Source organism: Onychomys torridus, unplaced genomic scaffold (assembly GCF_903995425.1).
Source record: "Onychomys torridus unplaced genomic scaffold, mOncTor1.1, whole genome shotgun sequence".
NCBI lineage: Eukaryota > Metazoa > Chordata > Mammalia > Rodentia > Cricetidae > Onychomys > Onychomys torridus.
The window spans coordinates 1-23,778 of record NW_023413281.1 but is presented as its reverse complement, the minus strand read 5'-3'; the positions used below and the strand labels follow the sequence as shown (position 1 = coordinate 23,778).

The 23,778-nt window shown below is 41.5% G+C and overlaps 1 protein-coding gene across 1 annotated transcript; it reads right to left on the bottom strand.

The window, feature by feature from the left end:
- Nucleotides 1–18,197: 18,197 nt before the first annotated feature.
- Nucleotides 18,198–22,770, bottom strand: LOC118576238 (pre-mRNA cleavage complex 2 protein Pcf11-like). The gene is given in 2 exon segments (XM_036176559.1): nucleotides 18,198–21,561; nucleotides 21,563–22,770. Coding segments are annotated over 2 exon segments (4,572 nt in total).
- Between the last annotated feature and the right edge of the window lie 1,008 nt (nucleotides 22,771–23,778).

The following is a 23,778-nucleotide window of genomic DNA, read 5'->3' as shown; positions in this document are numbered from 1 at the left end:
CACACACACATAAAATTGAAAATAATTGTCGGGTTGAGTTTATTGTGTAGCTATCCTATTATGTTGCTTTTTTTTACTGGCTATGTAGACCTGGCTAACCTCCAAGTCACAGATCTTCCTCACTCTCCAGTGCTAAGATCCATGGTGTGTTTGTGTGTGTGTTAGTGTTAGTGTCAGTGTATCTCTGGCTTTAGGTGTCTATTCAGTCACAAGGTTCAGAATTGTTTGTGTGTATTTCTAGGGATTGAGTTTAGGATCTTGTGCTTACTGGATGTTTAATCACTGAGCAGTATCATCAACTTTCATATGTTCACTTTTGTACTCCTTAATCTTTACCATCTGCCCATTGCAGGTCTGTATATCTGGATCTGAAATCTGCCATTGAAAAGCCCGGCACCAGAGGTGACCACTCAGGCTCATCTTCCTAACTGTTGCATTTCAATGAGAGACTAGAATTTGACCACAATTTCATTTATCAGCACCCACGTCAGAGGGACAGAGCAGAGCAGAGGCACCAGTGAGAGCAGACGTGCACTGTCACCACAAGTCACTTGGGATACTTGTAGTTTTCATTCTCAGCCATTAAGTATTTAAACTAACTTTGCTGTTTATTTACATTTGGATGAGAGTTTGTTGCATGGATTTAGAAGAATCAGAGTTTTCTGATCATAATGTATATATTTGGATCTCCAGTTTTCACATCCCCATCCAAAATGGGTATCCTGAAAAACAGTATGGCTCCATATTAACTGGTGTTATGTTTAAATTAGCACAAAGGACATAGAGTTATCTCCCAAATCAATATACTGCTTATCTCAAGATTTATATGTTTATTGGGTATGGTTGAAAAGTTTGGAAAGTCTCCTGACTCTTACACAGAGAACCCCTGTCTCAAAAAAATATCTGTACAAATAATTTAGCTTAAAATTTGTAACAAAGGGCTCATAGGCATTATAACCTACATGTAGGTAATTTTAATTTACCCATTCCTCTAGTTCCCTGGGATTAAAAAAGCCCAGGGTTTCTCTTTATTTTTGCCAGTGAGCCTTGGATATTCTTCATGTGGATGTATTTAAGGCCAGAAGAGAACGTCAGATCCCCGTGAGGTGGCAGTCAGGCAGAACAAGGGCTGGAGATGGTAGAAGAAGAGCTCATAGTAGTGTCTGTTCTTCCAAGGACTTGGATTCAAATTCCATTATCTACACAGCAGTCACAACCATCTATAAGTCCATCCCAGGATGTCCAGTGCCTTATTCTGGCCTCCATTTGCACAAGGCACTCAAGTGGTAAATACATACAGACAGACAAAACAGAACGCACACACACACACACACACACACACACACACACACACACACACTGTATAAATGAAACAAGAAGTGTAGAGCATTTGTGAACACTTGATGTTTTTACAGAGGAATGAAGTCAGTTCCCAGCATTCCACAGAGGCAGCTCACACCCACCAGCAACTCCATGCACTTGAAGTCATCATTTGTCTCCACCAATGTGGGAGGATTGCTCCACTCTGTGGAAAGATTCTTGGGAGAGGTGAGCACAATGAGGAAATAGTAAATAGAAATATTGGCTGAGATGCAGAGAAAGACAGAGATATAGAATAGCTGTGGGTTGGCTCAGGGTGAATACCATGTCTCCTCAAGATTTATTATAATCGGCTTTTTTAATAATGAACAGAGGGAAGAGGTAAAATCCTACCACTTTCAAGAACAAAGCGCAAAGTACAGCCAAGTATAGACCCTTCAAAATACCTGGTCACTTAGCCTGTGGGCAAAACATCTCATTCTATAGCCCTACTGGGTAAATCAAGCTCAAATTCTCTGACATTGAGTAAGGTCTTACCAGGGGAGCTTCAGTGGGATACCACAAATTCCCCCTTCTTAGTAATATCAAGATCTTAAGTGAGGGTGCAGACCTTGACTCTAGGCAGCTTTCCCTAAGAGCTTCTAAGTAGCTCCAATAATCACAGCAATACACCTGTTCCTTTATGACTGCTATACCTCCCAATAAAGGAGGAGAGGAGGATCAAGATATAATGGCTGTTTTCAATAGGTCCAGGTTGTATTCAGCAGTTTTAGCTACATAAAGCACTTTTTAAAAATCAATAAATCCCTCATGCAACTACATCAAATCCAAGGACTCCTTAGCATCACCATTCACATTAACAGGTTGACCTAATAATTCTAGTATGAATATTAGTATATACAAATACAATTCTCACAAACTTATATCCAATTTAAACTCTTAATGGAGCTATTCATACTTCACAAAATTTACCAATCCTCCAACAGAGCTTTGTGCATTCTTGCTAAAAAAACATAGGGGATATTAATACAGACTAACATTATTCATACAAAGAACAAGAAAGTGTTTTGGCATTTAAATTACTCTAGTCCAGGAGAAAATACTTTATCCCAACTTCTACTCAACAGTACATTTATTTTAATTAAATAAACTGAGGAATATTACAAATCCCCATTACTTTATACCTTTTGAAGATTCATCCAGAGCATGGGCAAAAAATACAAACCAACATCTCTATTCCTCCCATAAACAGTTTCATTTTTACACAAACAGTTACATTTCTACATAAAACAGTGTGTCTTCATCACAGTTGATGGTGTGTGTGTGTGCGTGTGTGAGTGTATAGTCAAAACAAAAAAGAATAATACTCAACTTCATATGGAAAAACAAAAAACCCAGGATAGCCAAAAGAATCCTGTACAATAAAACATCTGGAGGCATAACAATCACCAACCTTAAGCTTGACTATAGAGGTATGGTAGTAAAAACAGCTTTGTACTAGCATAAAAACCAATATGTGGACCAATGGAATCAAATTGAAGACCCTGAACTTAACCTGCATACCTATGAACATATAATTTTTGACAAATAAGGCAAAAATGTACAATGGAAAACAGAAAGCATCTTCAACAAATGGTGCTGGCATAACTGGATGTCAATGTGTAGAAGGCTGCAAATAGCTCCATATCTGTCACCGTGCACAAAACTTAAGTCCAAGTGGATCAAAGACCTCAACATAAATCCAGTTACTCTGAACCTCATAGAAGAGAAAGTAGGAAGTACTCTTGAATGCATTGGCACTGGAGATCACTTTCTAAATATAACACCAGTAGCACAGACACTGAGAGAAACAATCAAGCAATGGGACCTGTTGAAACTGAGAAGCTTTTGTAGAGCAAAGGACACAGTAAACAAGACAAAGCAACAGCCTACAGAATGGTTAAGGTCTTCACCAACCCCACATCTGACAGAGGGCTGATATCAAGAATATATAAAGAACTCAAGAAATTAGACATCAAAATGCCCAACAGTCCAATTAAGAAATGGGCTATAGAACTAAACAGAGAATTCTCAACAGAAGAAGTTCAAATGGCTGAAAGACATTTAAGGAATTGCTCAACATCCCTAATTATCTGGGAAATGCAAATCAAAATCACTCTGAGATACCACCTTACACCTGTCAGAGTGGCTAAGATCAAAAACACAGAAGACAGCTTATGCTGGAGAGGATGTGGAGCAAGGGGAACTCTCCTCCAATGCTGGTGGGAATGCAAGCTTGTACAGCCACTTTGGAAATCAATATGGCGCCTCCTTAGAAAATTGGGAGCCCATCTCCACCAAGACCCAGCTGTACCACTCATCCATATACCCAAGGAATGCTCAATCATACCACAAGGGAATTTGCACGGCTATGTTCATATCAGCTTTGTTTGTAATAGCCAGAACCTGGAAACAACCTAGATGCCCTTCAACTGAAGAATGGATAAAGAAAATAGGGTACATATACAAAATGGAGTACTACTCAGCAGAGAAAAAACAATGACATCATGAAGTTTGCAGGCAAATGGATGGATCTCTCTCATAGTATGATACTAGATGTAAAACATAGATGACTAGACTGCTACACAACTCCATGGAGGCTACCTAGAAAACGGGACCCTAGGAAAGACACAGGGATCACCAAATGACAGAGAAATGGATGAGATCTTCCTGAACAACCTGGATGACAGTGGGAGTAATGAAGTGCAAGATTTGTGGGAAAGGAAGCTTAGGGGAGCAGTTGATCCCAGCTGGATCAAGAACAGAAAGGGAGAACAAGGAATAACAGGCCATGATAAATGAAGACCACATGAGAACTGGAATAGGAGAGTGCTCAAGAGATCCCCAGAAATCCACAATGATACATCCTCTGTAGACTGCTGGCAATGATTGAGAGAAAGCCTGATCTGACCTTGTCTGGTGATCAGATGGCCAAACACCCTAAGTGTCTTCCTGGAACTCTCATCCAATAAGTGATGGAAGTGGATGCAGAGATCCTCAGCCAGGCTCCAGTTGGAGCTCCAGGAGTCCAATTGTCATGAAAGAGGAGGGACTGTAAGAGTTTGAATTGTTGAGACTAAGATTGGAGAGGCACAGGGATAAATAGCCAATTGAATGGAAGCACATGAATTATGAACCAATGGATGAGGAGCCCCCAGCTGGATCAGGCCCTCTGGATAAGTGAGACAATTGAATAGCTTGATCTGTTTGGGAGGCACCCAGTCTGTGGGACCAGGACCTGTCCTTAGTGCATGAGCTGGCTGTTTGGAACCTTGAGCTTACACAGGGACACATGCTCAGTCTGGAAGGAGGGGACAGGACCTGCCTGTACTGAATCCACCAGGTTAAATGAATCGCCAGGGGTGTCTTGGTCCTGGAAGACATGGGCATGGAGGGTAGGGACTGGGGGGAAGGTGGAGGTGAGGCAGGAGGGGAGAGGACAGGGGAACCCATGGCTGATGTATAAATTTAAAATACTATATATATATATAATATATATAATATATATATATATATATATATATGTTCTGTGCCTTTGAATTGGTATTCTTCTCCTTCCTCTATCCCTATTATTTGTAGATTTCGTCTTTTCATGGTGTCCCAAATTTCTTGGACATTTTGGGTCATGACTTTGTTGTCTTTAGTGCTTTCTTTGACTGATGAATCTATTTTTTCTACTGTATCTTCAACACTAGAGATCCTCTCTTCCATCTCTTGCATTCTGTTGTTTGTATTTGCCTCTGAAGTTCCTGTTCATTTACCCAGATTTTCTATTTCCAGCCTTCCTTCTGCTAGTGTCTTCTTCATTTTTCTATTTACCTCTTCAGGTCTTGGACTGTTTCCCTCATCTGTTTCATTGCTTTTTCATGATTTTCTTTCAAGGGCTTATTGTTTTCTTCTGCTTTAATTGTCCTTTCCTCTAGTTTTTTATACTGTTCTTCCCATTTTTTGTTTGTCTGTTACTCCACTTTATTTTTGATTTCTTCCATATTAGGCTCTATACTCTTCATGATGTTACTTATAAAGTCATTTTCTTCTGCTTCTTCCATTCTGAGATGTTCAGGTCTAGCTGTTGGAGAAGGGCTAGGTTCTGGTGATATTCTATTGCTCTTTATTTTGTTTTTATGTACTTCTGTCTTAATGTCTGCACTTCTCATGGACTCGTACATAGAACTGACTCACCTGGAACTCATTATGTAGACCAGGCTAAGCCTCAAACTCACAGAGCTCCAATGTCCTCTGTAGCCTAGTCCCCTGCAAGAATTTAAAGAATGGTCTATATGAAATGATACCTTCTGAATGAACTATGTGGATCAGATTTAGTGTGGACAAAATGAGAACCAGTATGGTGGTGCATGCCTTTCTTCCCAACATACAGAAGGAGTCAGATCTCTTTGAGTTTGAGGCCAGCATGGTCTACATAGTACTATGTCAGTCAGGGAAAACAGATGTTTTGGGAAAGTCCCATTTCTTGGGATTCATTTTCTCAACACTGTGATTGCCAAAATGAAGGGCCCCAAGTACCTCTTCAGAAAATCTCATCAGGGCAGAGTGACAGTGGTGCACACCTTTGGTCCTTGTGCTGGAAGCAAAGCCAGGCAGATCTCTGTGAATTCCAGGACAGCTGGTGTACAGACCGAGATCCATTACAGGTACCAAAACTACACAGAGAAATCCTGACTTGAAAAAACCAAATCAAACAAAGAAAGAAAGAATAACTTATCAGGGCTTTCCTTTATCTCATCAGGCAGAGCCAGAAAGAGGTGAACTTCTGTGAGTTCAAGGTCAGCCTAGTCTAGGGAGTGAGTTCAAGTATAGCCAGGGCTACATAGAGAAGCCCTGCCCTGAACAAACAAAACAAGCAAATAAACAATATCTCCATTCTTGCCAGGATAGTTCTAAAATCTTAGGTCTGAGCCAAGTCATCTCCTGCCCTCTAGTCCACAAAAGTTGGAGGTGGCCTCATTCTTAGCCTGTGGACAGGTGGGACTTTGAGCACTGGAGATAACTGTCACATGTTCTATTCATACAAGAGTTTGATTAATTTCAGACCCAGGACTCAAACCAGACATGCTGGTTCCTTCTCAGATGTCCACTTGCATGTCTGCCAATCTTAAGAATCTCTTTGCAGCAGGGCGTGGTCATGCCTAAAATCTGTTTTTACATTGTCAGTTGTTGGATCTGTGGATCACAAGGCTTCACTCTGCTCTCTGCTTGAGGTCTCACTGAGGATAAATCTGTCTGTTCCCTAAAGCTTTCCTCACTGTTCTATAATAGGGTCTTTAGTTTCCTTTATGAATACAACAGCTGGAGTGTGTAGGTCAGAGAACACTTTGCAAGAGTAAATATCAGTACACACATGGGTGTGAGGAATCAAACTCGGGTTGTGACACTTGGCAGCAAGCTCCCTTTAACTATAATGACAGATGATTTTAGTTTTGACACTGGTCTAGGTAGCTACTATAGAGCTATAGTAATAAAAAACAACATGGTACTGGCATAAAAAGAAGGAGGGAAGAGGTTTTAAATACAGGCTTACAGCACAATGGGAGAACCCTGGAGGGCAGAAGTTTACAATCTTCTGGAGAATGTGGGCATCTACTGGCATGGACACAACTCCAGGAACATGAACTGCCAGAGGCCCATTTTTCTTGATCCCAGCATGACTTAAGCTGGCAGCTCTGCAAAAGAATAACTAAGAACCATAAAGGAAAAACAGGCAGCTCTCAAGGAGGAGAACTAATGGTCTCATAATGGCTACATTCAGACTCACAAATTTTAAGGTATCTTCAAAGGGGGCCAAATGAATTTCAGGAGACCACTAAATGTTGCACAGAGCCACTCCTGACAAGTAGGTACTACTACAGCTTGAATAAGATTGTGAAAATAAAAATGCTTAGCTGGCATGATATGGTTACTAAATGGAGGTCAGTGATCTTCAGTGTTCTCCTTAATCTCCAAGGTGTCTGGGTGACATGTTCTCAAACATACTTGAAAAAGCAGTTACCATACATTACCTTCTGGAGAATACAACTGCATGGCTGCCATTCCTAGGCTTACGTTAATGCTTTTGCCAAAGACGGCTGTATTGGGCTTTCAATCCCCATTGTGATCAGAAGGGGAGAGTTTTTCACAAGGGCCCAATAGGTCTCTGTCATGTTGGGCTTCTGCCACAGGGCGCACATGGCACTCAGAGACCCAATGAGGAATTTCATTGTCCTGAGGAAAGACATAAGCAGAACCCTGGGCCCACACCAACACCAGATCAGGTTCCCTCCAAGTGTCAGTAGAAAGATCCTTCCATCGCTCCAGAGGATGATTTGCAACAGGAGCCCTCTGGTGTTTATCTGCAGTAGATACTCCAGCAGAATCCACTGATAAAAAAAATTAAAATATATAAAACAAGGGAAAGAGCAGAATGTGGAGAGGAGAGATGGAACTAGAAAAAGTCATCCTGAGTGAGGTAACCCAGAGCCAGAAAGACAGACATGGTTTGTGCTTACTCATGAGTGGATTCTAGCTATAAAGCAAAGAACAATCAGACTGCAACCCACAGAACCATGGAGGCTATATATATGGCATGGGGGACCCTATGATGACTGTAGCTTATAATAAGATCTGCTATTACTCAATTACTGAGCAACCCTCAGTGAAACATTACACTACTAAGATAATTTATACTGTGTCAAGCTGATAATAGAAAAATAAATAAATTAATTAGTCTAAAAAATAAAAAAGGAAAATTTGAGCTATTAACAAAAGAACACCTCATTTTTGACAACAATCCAAGATTATACAACAGAAAAAAGAAAACATCTTTATCAAATGGTATTGGTGTAACTGGATGTCAGCTTGTAGAAGAATACAAATTGATCCATGTCTATCCCCATGAACAAAACTCAAGTCCAAGTGGAACAAAAAACTCAAAATAAATCCAGGTGTACTTAACCTGATAGAGGAGAAAGTGGGAAGTAGCCTTGAATGCATTGATACAGCAGTAGTATAGACAGCGAGCTTGACAAATGGGACTTTTTGAAACTGAAAACCTTTTGTAAGGCAAAGGAGAATGGCAGTAAGACAAAACATCTGCCCTAGAATGGGAAAAGATCTTCACGAACCCCACTTCTGACAGAGGGCTGATCACCAAAATATGTAAAGAACCCAAGAAACTAGACATCAAAATACCAAATTATCCAATTAAAAAATTGGGTGCAGTTCTAAACAGAGACTGCTCAACAGAAGAATTTCAAATGGCCAGGATATACTTAAAGAATTGTTTAGCGTCCCTTGTCATCCAGGAAATGCAATTATTTTTCATTTCACCTGTGTGAGGGGTTTGAGTGCCTTTATGTCTCTGCTCAACTTGCATGCTTTGCCTGCAGTGACCTTAATAGGGTATCAAATACCTTGGAACCATAGCCAGCGAGGGTTGTGAGTCAGCATTTAGATGCTGGACCTTAACAGCCATCTCTCTGGCCCCTGAACTTAGAATTCATAAGGGAAACTAAAGACCCTAATGTAGAACAGGTAGGAAAGCTTTAGGGAACACACAGATTAATCCTCAGGGAGACCTCAAGCAAAGAGCAGAGGGAAGCCTTGAGATCCACAGATCCAATAACTGACAATGTAAAAACAGGTTTTAGGCATGACCACACCCTGCTGCAAAAAGAGATTCCTAAGATTGGCATAGATTGCAAGAGGACATTGGAGAAGGAACCAGCAGGTCTGGTTTGAGTTCTGGGACTGAAATTAATCAAACCCTTGTATGGAGAGAAGGTGTGATAGTTACATCCAGTGTCAAAAGCCTGACCTCTCTTTTATGTTTATGTTTATGTTTTGTTTTGTTTTTTGAGACAGGGTTTCTCTGTAGCTTTGGAGCCTGTTCTGGACTAGCTCTGTAGATCAGGCTGGCCTTGAACTCACAGAGATCCACCTGTCTCTGCCTCCCGAGTGCTGGGATTACCGGTGTGCGCCACCACCACCCAGCTTCTTTTATGTTTAATGTTTTATGTATCTGTGTGTCAGCATGTTTATGTGAGTCCAGAAGAGGGCATCACTCTAGCCCCAGGCTAATGATGATTGCAATTAATCCCTGGTAGCTAACCAACTTGGTTGAAATAGCTGATCAGACACTTTCTCAGGGAGGCTAGACTAAGTCCAATTCCCTGAGACCAGAATGGCCCCACTTGGTGATTTCTAGCATCTTCATCTCAAGTCACAAGAGTGGAAATTTCAGATAGAACATTTCTCTGTAATTCATTTCAGAAAAAGAGCATGATATTGAAAGGCATGTTGGGATGTCAATGAATGCATTCACTAAGCAAAAAGGTGCTGCATATGAAAAAAATGTTTCTCCCAAGCAATGGTGATGTTCCTTTTAGGATAAGACTCTCAGAATATGATCTACTTGGAAGGCATTTGAGATATCATCTTGATAGGAAGTCTTGCATAAAAAATAATTCTCATGAGTAAAAATAATCTGTTGGCTCCAATTCAGGCAAATGTATAGAATAGCATTTTGAATGTAATGCCTGTGAAATGTTACTCAATTTGAAGCCACACACACAGAGACATTTGGGAATCCAAAAGAGAAAGAAATACTTTAAATGTAATAAATGTGCAAGAGCATTTAAAATGTTGTGGAACCTGAGTTAGCATTAGAAAACTCATCCAGCTGGTTGGTGTTGGCTCACACCTGTAATCCCAGCACTCAGGAGGCAGAGGCAGGTGGATCTCTGTGAATTCAAGGCCAGCCTGGTCTACAAAGCAAGATCCAGGACAGCCTCCAATGCTACAGAGAAACCCTGTCTCAAAAAACAAAAAACAAAAATAAATAAATAAAAATAAAAAAGAAAATTCATCCAAAGAGAACAATCTATAAGTGTAATGAGTGTGGAAAAGCCTACAGGCAGAAGATCAATCTTATTCAACATCAACATCAGAAAATTCATACCAAAGAGAAACCCTATAAATGCTAAGCTTGTGAGAAAGCCTTCTCCTGGGTGTCATCTTACAATAATCAATAGAAATGCACAGGGATGAGAAAGCCTATGAGTGCCATGTATGTGGCAAGTCTTCCAAACAGATCTCAACCTTTAGTCAACATAAAAACACTCACAAGGAGAAGAAACCTTATAGATGTAAGGACTGTATGAAATCTTTTATTTTCAGATATGCTGTTGTGAAACACCAGAGGACACACACAGGAGAGAAACTCTACAAATGTGAGCTGTGAGAAGAGGCTTTTGCCTACAAAGTAAACACCATCAATAATGAGAAAAGCCATGCTGGGTTCAGGGCTTATGGGTGTCATCTCTGTGATAGAGCTTTTGTACAGAAGAAAAACCTTGCTCAACATAAAAAATCCACACTGGAGAAAAATCATATGAATGTAATAGATACAGGAAAGCCTTCTCTCTGAAGTCAAACCTTCAAGTTCATCAGAAAATTCAGAGTGGAGAAAAAGCCTATGAATGTAATGAATGTGGGACATTCTTCAGCAGCAAAGGAGCCTACATAAAAAAAAGCTCTACATTGGGCAAAAACCTTAAAAATGCTCAGAGATATAGAATAGCTGTGGTTGGGCCCAGGGTGAATACCATGTCTCCTCAAGATTTAGTTAATGGACTTTTTAAATACTGAACAGAGGGGAGAGGCAAAATCTTACCACTTTCAAGAACAAAGCACAATGTACAGCCAAGTGTAGACCCTTCAAAATACCTAGTCACCTTGCCTGTGGGCAAATCATCTAATTCTATAGTCCTGCTGGGTGAAGCAAGCTCAGATTCTTTGATATTGAGTAAGATCTTACCAGCGGAGCTTTGGTGGGATCCCACAAATTCCCCCTTCTTAGTAATATAAAGATCTTAAGAGAGGGTGCAGACCTTGACTCTAGGTATCTTTCCCTAAGAGCATATAAGTAGCTGGAATAATTGCAGCAATACACCTGTTCCTTTATGGCTGTTATACCACCACATAAAGGAGTAGAGGATGATCAAGATAGAATGGCTGCTTTCAGTAAGTCCAGAATGTCTATAGCAGTTTTAGCTATATCAAGCACTTTTTAAAATCAATAAACCCCTGATGCAACCCCATCAAATCTAAGGACTCCTTAGCATTACCATTCACATTAACAGGTTGACCTAATAATTCTAGTATGAATATTACTACACACAAATACAATTCTCACAAACTTACATCCAAAAGCAATCTCTTATAGAACTATTCATACTTCACAAAAGTACCAAACATCCAACAGAACTTTTTGCATTTCTTGCTAAGAAAATATAGGGTACATTGATACAGGCCAACATTATCCATACAAAGAACAAGAAAGTTTTTTGGAATTTGAGCTGCTCTAATTCAGAAGCAAAAACTAAATCCCAACTTCTACTCATCAGTACATTTTTTAAAATTAAATAGACTGAGGAATATAGCAAATCCCCATTATTTTATAATTTTTTGAAGGTTCATCTTGAGCCTGGGCAGAAAAAACAAACTTTGCTATTCCTATGAAAAACAGTTTAATTTTTACACAAAAAGTCACATTTGTACATAAAACAGTGTGTATCCATCACAGTTGATTTGTGTGTGTGTGTGTGTGTGTAGTCAAAACTGTCCCATTGCAATGAACTACTCTTGTCCATTCCATTTAAGAAGTCTGAAAAGTTCAGTCAGTTCTGATACTAGCATTAAATTTCCACTAAAATCTCAATATCTCGGTCTGGCTCATCAGCTGCCCCGAAATCTCTGTGGAGCTGTCAGAGTCATAATGAATATGAAGCAAAAAGTTCTAAATATAAAGACCCACAACCAAAAATTTGTTGCAGTTCCCTTGAATGCAACATCCCAGTTCACACAAGAGTCTCTAAAACTTTTCCTCTCAGCTTCAGAGGCACTTTATGGCCTGGTAGCCTGGCCCTAAGAAATTTGCCCAGGGCAAAGATTGTGTCACTATAGATGAGGAGCTGCAGACCTCTTCCAAAGAGTTATCTGTGCTGCCAGCAACAACCAGGAAGCTGACTCTAAAGGGAGCCATGTATTTGTTCTCAGCCAGCAAACAGGCTGCATGGATTTGGCTGCTGACTCCAAACCATTCAGTGTTATAATCTAAGCCCTGGGGCCTAAGGGCCTTCAATCTTCAATGCTGCATGGGCTCAAGTTGCCTCCCTGTCCTTATGAGCCTTCCATTCAGCATGCTGGTCCTGCTACCTGCTCTGCTGGTGGCCTTGCATCTTCTGTGTGCTGCATTATGGTAGCCTGACATTCATCCTGGTATAAGGCTCTGCTAGGGAGTCAGACCCTGTGCATAATATCTTTGCTGCCCTCTCCATACCTGGGCTCTCCAACAGCAATCCCCCTTGGATCTGCAGCACTGCTTCCACCAGGCTTCCATACTTGGGGATGCTGCCTCATCTCCACAAGGACCTTGGTGTTCCCTGAATGCATACACACTCAGACTGAAAGGCAACTGCTTCCTGGACCACCAAGGGTGCACTCCTGGCATCTTTATCTGGAAATTTTGTCTCATAAGCAGGAACCCCTTGTGCCCTGCAGGATCACCCTCCCCTGCCTGCAGACAGGTCTTCTCTGGTACTGGGGTCCAAAGCCTCTGGCTCCAATCTTCAAGCTACCACCACTGCCTGCCATTCATCTCTCCCAGGGCATCTCCACTTTGCCTCCAAGGTTGCAGAACATAGCCTCTAGCAATGCCAGTCCAGCTACCACATGCACTCTGACTGAGTGTGCTCTCCTCACTATGGCTTCTTCACTGTAGAAATGGACAGACCCTAGCTGCTCAAGCTGTCTCTTTGGGGTATCTGATACCTGTGATGTAAGGATGCCCTGCATGTCTCACCAGAGCTGATGCTGGGTCAGCTGATGCTCCAGCTGTTGCTGCTCCCAGTGGGAGCTTCTAAAGCTGCTATTCATTTTGGGACTGCTAAGTCCACAGTGGCCAGACAGTTCTGGATGGTTGTTTCTGCATCCTAGGTTCCATGCTCGGGAAAATATATTCTATCCTCTTACTGTTTTTTTTTACATAAATAATTTAAAATATGCATTGGATCAAGCAAAGAATTCTCCAGAGACCAAGGGAAATCTGATGGTAATTTGATCCCATTTTGTCCAGGCCAAGGCTTCTTGGCCTTGGCCATGGCCATTTCCATAGGAGAATCTGCTGTTGTGAGCTATTCTGTGCATTGTAGATCTGTCCCAGTTTCTACCCTCCAGATACCAGAAGCAACATTGGTGTCAGTAGACACAGTCCAGGCCAAGAGGCAAAACCATGGTTATTTCTAGTGGGAAATGTCCCCACACAGTCACCACTGTTCAGAGACAACACAGTGCTGAGGCAGTCAATGCAGAGACAATTGTCATCCCAATCCTGGAGGTGTCTGGTCACCTGAGGACTTGGTGGACCCGAGAGCCAGGTCTGCCCTTGTGGACAGGAACAGTGCCCTGTGCTCAGGATGAACACTGCCTCAGGCTCTGGAGGGAGATGTGTGTGAGCTCACAGCACAGATGAGTCTTGTACCAAACACTTACGTGAGAATGTAGTGTCACAGCTACTTCAGAGGGCTTGTATGGGGGAGTGTTGTAGCTGATCAAGGATGAGGACGTGAACTCAAATGTTTCATTATAGCAAAAATTTTTATTTATAATTTATAGTTAACAACTGAAAATTGTACATTTTACACACACAGTTTCATTATGTTAAATTTGTACTCATCTACAGAAATTGCACACAAGCACCTGAAAGTGTGCAGGCAGTAGGAAATGCAAATACTAAAATGTGTTTATAAACCAAATGATAGCTGAAGGCCCTGCCACAGATAAGAGAATTTATATACATATGTTTCTATATAGACATAAAAAGTCTTCACTTTCTAAATCCAACAGAAGCTTTTGTTAAAAAATAAAAACATACCTTTCCTATTTTATTTAACCTGACTCAACTGTATCATTTTCTGTTTTAATGTCAGTGGGTGCTGCTACACTTTCTTCTGAACAGGCTGGTGGGGCATCAGTGTTCTCTTCCTTATCTTTGGGACTTTCACGGGGGTCTTGCAATTCACTTTTGACAATGTTCAAAAAAGTGTTCTGAGGGTTTTCAACTGGAGTCTTGATGGCAGATGGTGTACAATCAAAAGAAGATATATTTTGGTAATCCGCATAACAAGATGGATCGTAAATCTTCCATCCACTCCAATAGCATTTTTAAGTGTCATGTCTCCTCCTCTTCATCCCAGGACTGTTCAAATTGTTATTGACAGATTTCACAACTCTCAAGTGCTCTAGCTGCTCCAGCAGGGACACTTTGGAACTCCTTTCCTTTAGAAGCCTCCTGAGATGTGTGGACAGCCTCTTCATGAACCTTTTCAAAAAACTGGCATTCTGCACTTTATTCAAGATCAGCTATTTCTTCAAATTCTATTCAGTCTGTTAAAATGTAGTACCAACATCTATGAGTGACCTTTCTGCTTACATCTTTCTCAGTAATATTTTGCCGATAATGCCAGTCCAAGTGATCTGCATAAACATATATCTGGGATGACATAAACCTCATTCCACAAGAATAGGTAGGAAGTAAGGCACTCAGAGTCTCACTAAAATTCTACCATCATCTCTAGTCTGATTTCCTTTTAGGTAGAGAGGGTTGGGGAGAGGTTGTCTTAGAAGCCTTCTGTTTCTTATTTTCAGCTGTGTGTCTGCAGTCCTCAATACCACTGCAAAAGAAGCTTTCTTACCCCTCCCCCTCTTTTGCAGCCTGCCTCTGCCTTTGCCCACTTGCTTTGGAAGTTTGGACCTTCCTGCCTCAGCCTCACAAGTAGTTGAAATTACAGGGCTTAACCCTAGGTCTGGATATATTTTTGTTTTCATTTGATTTTAGAAATGATTTTTTATTTTATTTTTTTAATTTTAATTTATGTGTATAGTTGTTTTGTTTACATGGTTTTGTATCTGCCCTGGTATATTTCAGTGTTTCTTTTTTTGGATAATTCCTTACTATCCCTTCATTTTCCATTTCAGAATTTGGAATGTATATTCTGTGGTGAGGGTACATGTCAGAAAAATGTCACTTGTTTGGTTTTCTTTTTTGGAGAAAGTGTTTCTCTGAGTAGCCCTGGGTATCCTGGAACTCACTATGTAGACAGGCTGGCCTTGAATTCAGAGACCAGCATGCCTCTGCCTCAGGTGCTGAGTGCTGGGATTAAAGGCTTGCACCACCACCACCTGGTCAAAATATTTTACTTTACCAGGAGCTGCCAATGTAAGGACTGCCTAGAGTCTCAGTGTTTGAATGGACTTTGGACTCATTCTTATTCCATGTACTTGGTGTGTGTGTGTGTCTAACACACATGGGTGTTGTCATCAGGGGAGAACTTACAAAGAATATATGACACATATATTTTGATATGAACACTTGCAAATAGCTGCTACACAGAGAAACCCTGTCTCCAAAATAAAAAAAAAAAACAAGTAAGAAAGAAAAAAATTGGATAAGATTCCTCATGGTGGTGAGGATGTGAAGGACCAGTCCATTTTTGCTGGAGTGAGGGCAAAATTGTACAGCCTCCTTGGAAATCAATGCTCTTCAGAGGAATTAAAATTGATGGACCTCAAGATCACTTGTACTACTCATGGGCATTTACCCAAAGGACTCGTTATCCTACCACAGAGACACTTGCTCAACCCACTGATCACTGCTGTATTCATAACAGCCAGACAATGGAAAGGACCTGGACTTTCTTCAACAGAAGAATAAATAAAGAAAATGAAGTACTCCTGTGGGTGGTGGCACTTGACTTTAATCCCAGTACTGAGGAGGCAGAGAAAGGTGGATCTCTGAGTGCCAGTCCAAGTTGGTCTACAGAGCTAGTTCCAGGATAGCCAGGGCTACATAAAAAATTCCTAATCAAAAAACAATAAAATGAAAGAAAGGAAAAAATGTGGTTCATTTACAAAATAAAGTATTACTCAATTGTTTAAAACAGAATGACATCATTGGGCAGTGGTGGTGCTTGCTATTAATCTCAGCTCTTCAGAGGAAGAATCAAGCGCATCTATGAGTTCAAGACCAGCCTGGTATATAAAACAAGTTCCGGGACAGCCAGGACCATACAGAGAATCCATCTCTACAAACACACACACACACACACACACACACACACACACACACACACACAAACACACAAGATATGGTGAAATTTGCAGGCAAATGGACAAAAATGCAAAAAATCATCCAGGGGGATTTAAACCAGAACCAGAAATACAACTATGAAAGTATTTGCTTATATGTCGAAATTGGCTCTTAAGTCAATGATAACCAAGCTACAGACCATAGAATCACAGTGGGTAGGTACAGATTAACAGCCTGAGAGAAGAGAGAGATATCGTAAGAAGGGTTACAAATAGATAGATATGGATGAAAGGGGGCAATGAGAGATTAGAGTGGGTAGGAAGGGGAGAGGGAGTTGTGGGGGAGGATATGGGGAGGGACGGGTAAAATTTGACGTTTGACGACTAGTATGAAAACCTGACAGCAGAAATTTCTAAATACATACATATATGAAGGCAATCTAGATGAAAATGCCAACTAATGAGGGAGACAGAGCCCCAACTGACCATCATTTGTCACCCAGTGAAGCTTCCAGTGCTGCGATTGGGTTACATGTAATTGAGTTGTTGTCCAAAGGGGTCCCATGGGAATCCCCAAACAACCAAGCTATTACCAAGACCATAGCATGCTCTTGACAAACTGGCAGCAATCCCATATTGCTGAAGAAAACACCTACACAGCTCAATGAACATGGAAGAGTCAAGCTGGTGCCTACATAGAGCCTTCACCCCATCATTCCAGAATCTTTGGTACAAGAAGGTATTCTGGCTGTTATCAAATGAGAAGCATAAACCCAGCCTAGACACAGATCCTTTGACCTAGAATCAGTCCTGTTTGCAAAACATGCTAGGACAATGGGGGCACAAATCTTGAGGGAGTAGCCAACCAATAACTGATTTGCCTTAAGTTCCACTTCATGAGATAGAAGCAATACCATCATTGTTTGGGTGACCAAGAACCAGAGATACATAGCCCAGGGACCTAGGGTAGAACCACATATTACTGTTATAAAGAAAGCAAAGATTAAGTGATAAACTGACTCCTAATGACATTCTGCTGCACTCATTGACAGATGCCTTGCTCAGTCATTGTCAGAGAAGCTTCCTCCTGTAGCAGATGGGAACAAATACAGAGACTCACAGCCAGATATTGCACAGAGCATGCCCTAAATGGGATGTCTCCAACCAATCTGTCCCCTCAGTGTTCAGGGACACCTTTGGTAAAGGAGGAGGAAAGAGTGTAAGACCGAGAGGGGATAGTGGACACCAAGAAAACAAGACCTTCTAACTCAAAACGATCAAAGCTCACATGAACTTACAGAGACTGAAGCAACGTGCATAGGGCCTGCATAGGACTCCATCAGATCCTCTGAGTATACCTTATGGAAGCTAGTTTACAGGCTTTTTTAAAAATAGCAAATATATTTATTTTTAATTTAGAGTTCACAAATGAAAATCGTACATTTTTACACATACAATTTCATGTTGTTAACTTTGCAATCATCAACAGAACTTTCACACAACAAGCACCTGAAAGTGTGCAGGCAGTAGGAAATGCAAATACTAAAATGTGTTTATAAACCAAATGATAGCTGAAGGCCCTGCCACAGATAAGACAATTAATATACATATATGTCTATATATACATAAAAATTCTTGAAATTCTAGAACCAATAGCAGCTTTTGTTAAAAAACAAACCCATATTTTCTCATTTCATTTAAATTGACTCAACTGTATCATTTCCTGTTTTAATGTCAGTTGGTGCTGCCACACTTTCTTCTGAACAGGCTGGTGGGTCATCAATATGCTCTTGCTTAATTTTGGGACTTTCACAGGGTTCTTTCAATTCGTTTTTGACAATGTTCACCATAATGTTCCAAGGGTTTTCAACTGAAGTCTTGGTGGCAGATGGTGTACAATCAAAAGATGTATTTTGGTAATCCGCATAACATGATGGATGGTAAATCTTTCCGTCTACTCCAATAGCATTTTTTAAGTGCCATTTCTCCTCCTCTTTATCCCAGGACTGTTCAAATTGTTCTTGACAAATTTCACAACTCTCAAGAGCTCCAGCTGGTCCAGCAGGGACCCTTTGGAACTCCTTTTCTTTAGAAGCCTCCTGAGATTTGACGACAACCTCTTCATGAACCTTTTCAAACAACTGGCTTTTTGACCGTTTTTCCAGATCATGTATTTCTTCAAATTGAATCCAGTCTGTTAAACTGTAGTACCAACATCTATGAGTGGCCCTTCTGCTTACATATTTCTCAGTTGTATTTTGCCGATAATGCCAGTCCAAATGATCTGCATAAACATCTCTCTGGGATGTCATAAACCTCATTCCACAAAAATTACACTGAATCCCAGTGTACAGCCAGTTTATAACACTGTCATAACATTGTTTCAACTCTCCAGTTGTAAAATTTGTAAGATCTGGAACATCTTGATCTTTATTCTGATCCTTCACCTCTTCAGGGGGAGGCTGAGCATCGGCCTTCTTTTCCTGTGTTGCAGTTGAGTCAGGCTGGGACAATTTGAGAATTCCCGATTTTACCAGTTTTGCAAACAATTCCTTTACATCCACCTCACTGAGATGATGATCAGGATATGCCTTAGGAAGACCTCCTGAAGGATTTTGATTAAAAGCTCCAGCATTCTGTGGATGAATTGGTAAAAACTGTTGTCCTTGACCAAATACTACTGGCTGAGATACACCAGTCAGAACCTGTTGTGATGTCTGAAGAGCTCCTACTGATACTGGACTAGGTAAATTGCCCAAGTTTCCCAACTGAGAACTCTGAAGATTCTTTTCATCAAAATATTGTCCTAAAGCTGTGTTAAGGGCCTTTGGGAAATTCTGGTTTCCAGGGCCATGAGGTCCATTAAAATTTGGACCTTGTGGTGTGTCAAATATTTGTTCATTTCTTTGGAACTGTAGTCCTTGAACTGGAATATTCAAAGCATTGTCAGGTGGGTCATTATATGGGCCAGTCTGATAGAAAGACTCAATCCTTTGGGAAGGATGATTGTCAAATCTGGTACCTTGCACACCAAGAGGAATATCAGATCTTGATGCTTGCTGCTGTTGTGGCCCGTCAAATCTTTGAGTTACACTATCAAATCTCAGTTGAACCTGTTGACCAGGTGGCCCAGGAAGTCTCTGTGGACATGGCTGACCAGCTCTTTCAAATCTAGGACCTGGCAGGCTGTGTGTTCCATCAAATCCTGGCAAAAGTGATGACTGACCTGGCTGTCCATCAAACCTTACAGAGTGACCACCTTGAAATCGTGGACCCCCTTGACCCACAGGTGCTTCAGTTCTCAGGCCAATTCCTAGCACAGGACCCCCAAACCTCATTCCACCTCCCTGTTGTACTAAAGGTCCTTCCAACCTTCTGCCAAACCCTGGTTGGCCATGTGGTCCCTCAGACATAAGGTTCCCACCTAGCTGATTATGTCCTTCCAATCTCACACCAGCCACAGCCTGACCATGGGGACCCTCAAACCTCATTCCAACTCCTTGCTGTGGCAAAGGGCCCTCAAATCTCATAGCACCACCTGGCTGACCATGAGGCCCATCAAACCTAATTGCTGCCCCTGGTCGATGATGACCCCCCTTAAACCTGAGCCCACCTATAGGCTGGCATCGAGGATTATCAAATCTAAGACTGCCCACAGGATGTCCATGAGGGCCTTCAGACCTCAGAACGCCCAAAGGCTGACCCCCAGGTCCTTAATGTCCCAAACCACCTTTAGATCCCTCCAAACTCACACTAGGAGAACCTTCAAATTGAAAACTGCCTCCTCCTCTTCCTCCTCCTTCAAGAATTTTTCCTTCATATCTCAGAGGTATTCTTACTTGGCCTGGAGGAACTTCAAATCTCAAAGGGCACCCACCTTCTAACTGACATTGTGGTCCTTTGAATTTCATAGGGCCTCCTCCCCTGCTTTGTCTTTGTGATCCCTCAAACCCAAGAGAACCTGCTGAAGGGGATCCATCCATTCTATGGCTTAATTTATTAGGTCCTTCTATAATCATCTTGGGTGGGACCTCTCTCATCTCACATGGCCTACCAGGTCCATCTAATAATGGTCGGTCTTCAGCTAAAGGTGTAAGCCGCTGATTTGTATTAAGGCCAGCAAATCTTGATGCTGGGCCATCTACAAACGGTTTATCTGAATCTTCATATCTAGGTCGCTTAAATGGAAAACAATCATTGAAGGGAGATCTCTGCTCCTCTCTTCCACCTTCTTGATAATGAAAGAGCTGTGGAATTTGATGCACAACACCAAGGAACTTGTCTTGTGAAATGTCACCAGAAGCTGAACGTTCACTCAACTTTTGAAGGAATTCAGTTTTGCTTGCAATGGTTAACTCTTTAGGAATTTGAAGACTGGCATGTCCACTTGGTCAATGGTGCTGTTTTCGGGTTCGAGGTGACAAGATTCCTTTTGTGCTTGACCAGCTCTCCCTATGCCTTAGATGAGGTGCTTTACTATGTTCATCACACAGGTGGATGCTTTTATTTTCTTCCCAGCTAGATTTCCATCTTTTAGCAGACTTGGAGCTTTGCCAGTTCTCTTTATTCTCTTTTGATTCAGCATCTGACTTCATAGAAGGTGGACTTGCAGTTTCTTTTGGCCAATGTTCATCCATCTTTTTCAGCTGTCTGGAATCTTGACCATCCTGCTTAGTACTTCTCTTAACAATTCTTTCTTACCTAGAAGGTGCTGGGAACTCTTCCCTAGGTGACTGTTTAAGTCCTGACTCATGCATCTTTCTAGTTTTGGGGGCCAAATTTGGAAACATACTTCTTTGCCTTCCATTGGGTGACTGAGACCTAGGTGACCTTGATCTTGATCTCTTTCGAGACCTTGTTCTCCCTGCTTTTGGCCCCTGTTTTTCCAGTTCTTCTGTAAACATGTCCTGTTTGTTCACAATGCCATTTATGATTTGACTTCTACTTCCAATCAGCCTGTGTTCAGATGATTCCATGTGCTCATCTTTACCCATCTTCTCGGCAGTTTTTCTCTTTTCTTTTACATCTTTTTTGCCCTCAGTTCTATCCTGAAGATACTTTTATTCTTAGCTCTCTCTTGTTCTTACCACACACCCTCATCCTTTCCCATTCTTGATTTTTCAAGTCTTTTTTGTGGGATGATTTGTTTTTCAAAGGTGATTGTGATTTAGATGTAGATTTAGAATCTAACTGGTCAAGTTCATTCTTGGTTATTCTTTCACTTGACTCACTTTTTGCTTGCTTGGATGAATTTAGTTTTTCAGAGGGTACAGTTTTCCTTGTTTTACTATCAGACTGGTTTACTGTGTTCATTGCAAATTGCTTCCTATGACTCTGCTCTTTTCCATGGGAAGAATCTTGGCTCCTCCTGTTCAGATGGGGATCCCGTGTAATTCCTTTCAAGTCTTGAATTTGTAAGGATGGACCTGGTCGGCTTTTGTCAGGTTTCACGGGAACCTGATGGGGAATTTTAATGGCCATGGTGGGAATTTGTGAAACATGTAACTCACATGATGCTGTTACAGGACCCAAGTTGGCTGTCTCCTGCTGAACACTGAGAGATACTGCCAGTTGTGCCTTAGCTTCTTCCAACTCAAGCTCCTGCTTCTTCTGCTGAAGTTCTAACAACTGTTTTTGTTTTTCAAGAACCTCTTGCCTTATTAAGTGTTCTTGAGTAAGATTCTTTTGTATGTTGGGTTCAATCAGAGGAGTGGAGATACTAGGGGAGCTGAGCACTGTCTCAGCTGCTGAACGCTCCTCAGGTGATTTATTTAAAAATTTGAGATTCATGTGGATGCTAGATGTCTTTACATCAGGGGGCAGAGGTTTAATAGGCCAAGCAGGATCTAATGCATTGACTCTGACATCCAAGGCATAAAGTTTCTTCCCTGGAAATATTTCATCCCATGTGGAACGTAATTTAAATAAACTTTTTCTAGTATTTTTATCCACCTTTTCAAACACACAAATAAATGTTGCAACTAGATCTTTAGTAAAGGCAGTGAGATACTCTCTTCCAACATTTTTCACAATAGAATCCATGAGGTATAAAAGAGGAAGCTTCTCTGAGGAAGGAGCCTTGGCTGTTTGGGCCTCAATGAGACAGATGATCTCCTTTGCAAAGGGCAGGTTCTCCTCAGCTACAATGGTCAGCATATTGATGTGGGGTTTGCTGTTGAAGGTCAGGTCTTCCAGCGATGACTGATAATCCCGACAGATGTCTTCCAGGGCCCTGGCAGCCCCAGCCTTGTCTGGCATCTGCTCTGACATTGTTCAGTGGCCCCCTCCGAGGTCTGCTCCCTTCTAAGATATAGCCGCCTGACACCACCCCTTTCAAAGCCTTGGCCTTGCTCCCTGGTTCTCCTGTGGCTGGGGCTTCACCACATGCTGACCATGGAGGAAGGATGGGGGTCGTCCCAGGTAGGACCTTTGGGAAGAAAAATCACAGGCTCACCAGAAATTTCTGTCCACTTCCAGCTCTCCAGGAGTATGTGGAGCCTGTTAATCTTTGCTTTCCTGTATAAACCGGAGACAGGGTGTCTGCAGGAGTATCTGGATTCTGTTAAACTTTTTTGCCCTGTATCTGTTCAAGTTGTCATGGTATTCCTGAGATTCTTCCTGGAACTGAGCACAACAGGTGGTGTAAGATGGTGACCCTTTCCCTAAGATGGAACATACATGGTCAAGTCTGAGATGGTGGCCCTTTCCTTAGGATGCAGCCTGTAAAGTTAAGTCCAGACCTTCACACAGACACACATGCATGCAAACAGCACACAGTAAATAACAATAAATAACTTAAAAAAAATTGTGTGAGGTCATATGACACACCTTTAATCCCAGCATTTGGGAGACAATGGAATGTGGATCTCTCAGTGTGAGGCCAGCCTGCTCTACAGAGTGACTTTCAGAACAACCAGGGCTACACAGAGAAATACTGTCTCAAAAAACAAAACAAACAAATAAACAAACATGGCACCATGAAGAGCATCACTGTAGCCTTAGAGGATAGAATGGTGCATACCCTGTTTCTAAATGTTTGGGACTCTGTCCTAATACATTGTTGTTTGTTTTTTGTTTGCTGAGTTTTTTTTTTTTTGGTTTTTCACAGGGTTTCTCTGTGTATCTTTGCACCTTTCCTGGAACTCACTTTGGAGACCATGCTGTCCTCTAACTCACAGAGATCTCCCTGCCTCTTCCTCCCCAGTGCTGGGGTTAAAGGCGTGCACCACGACAGCCAGGCGCTGAGTTTTTATTGAGCTGTAAGTCTTTGTTTAATTC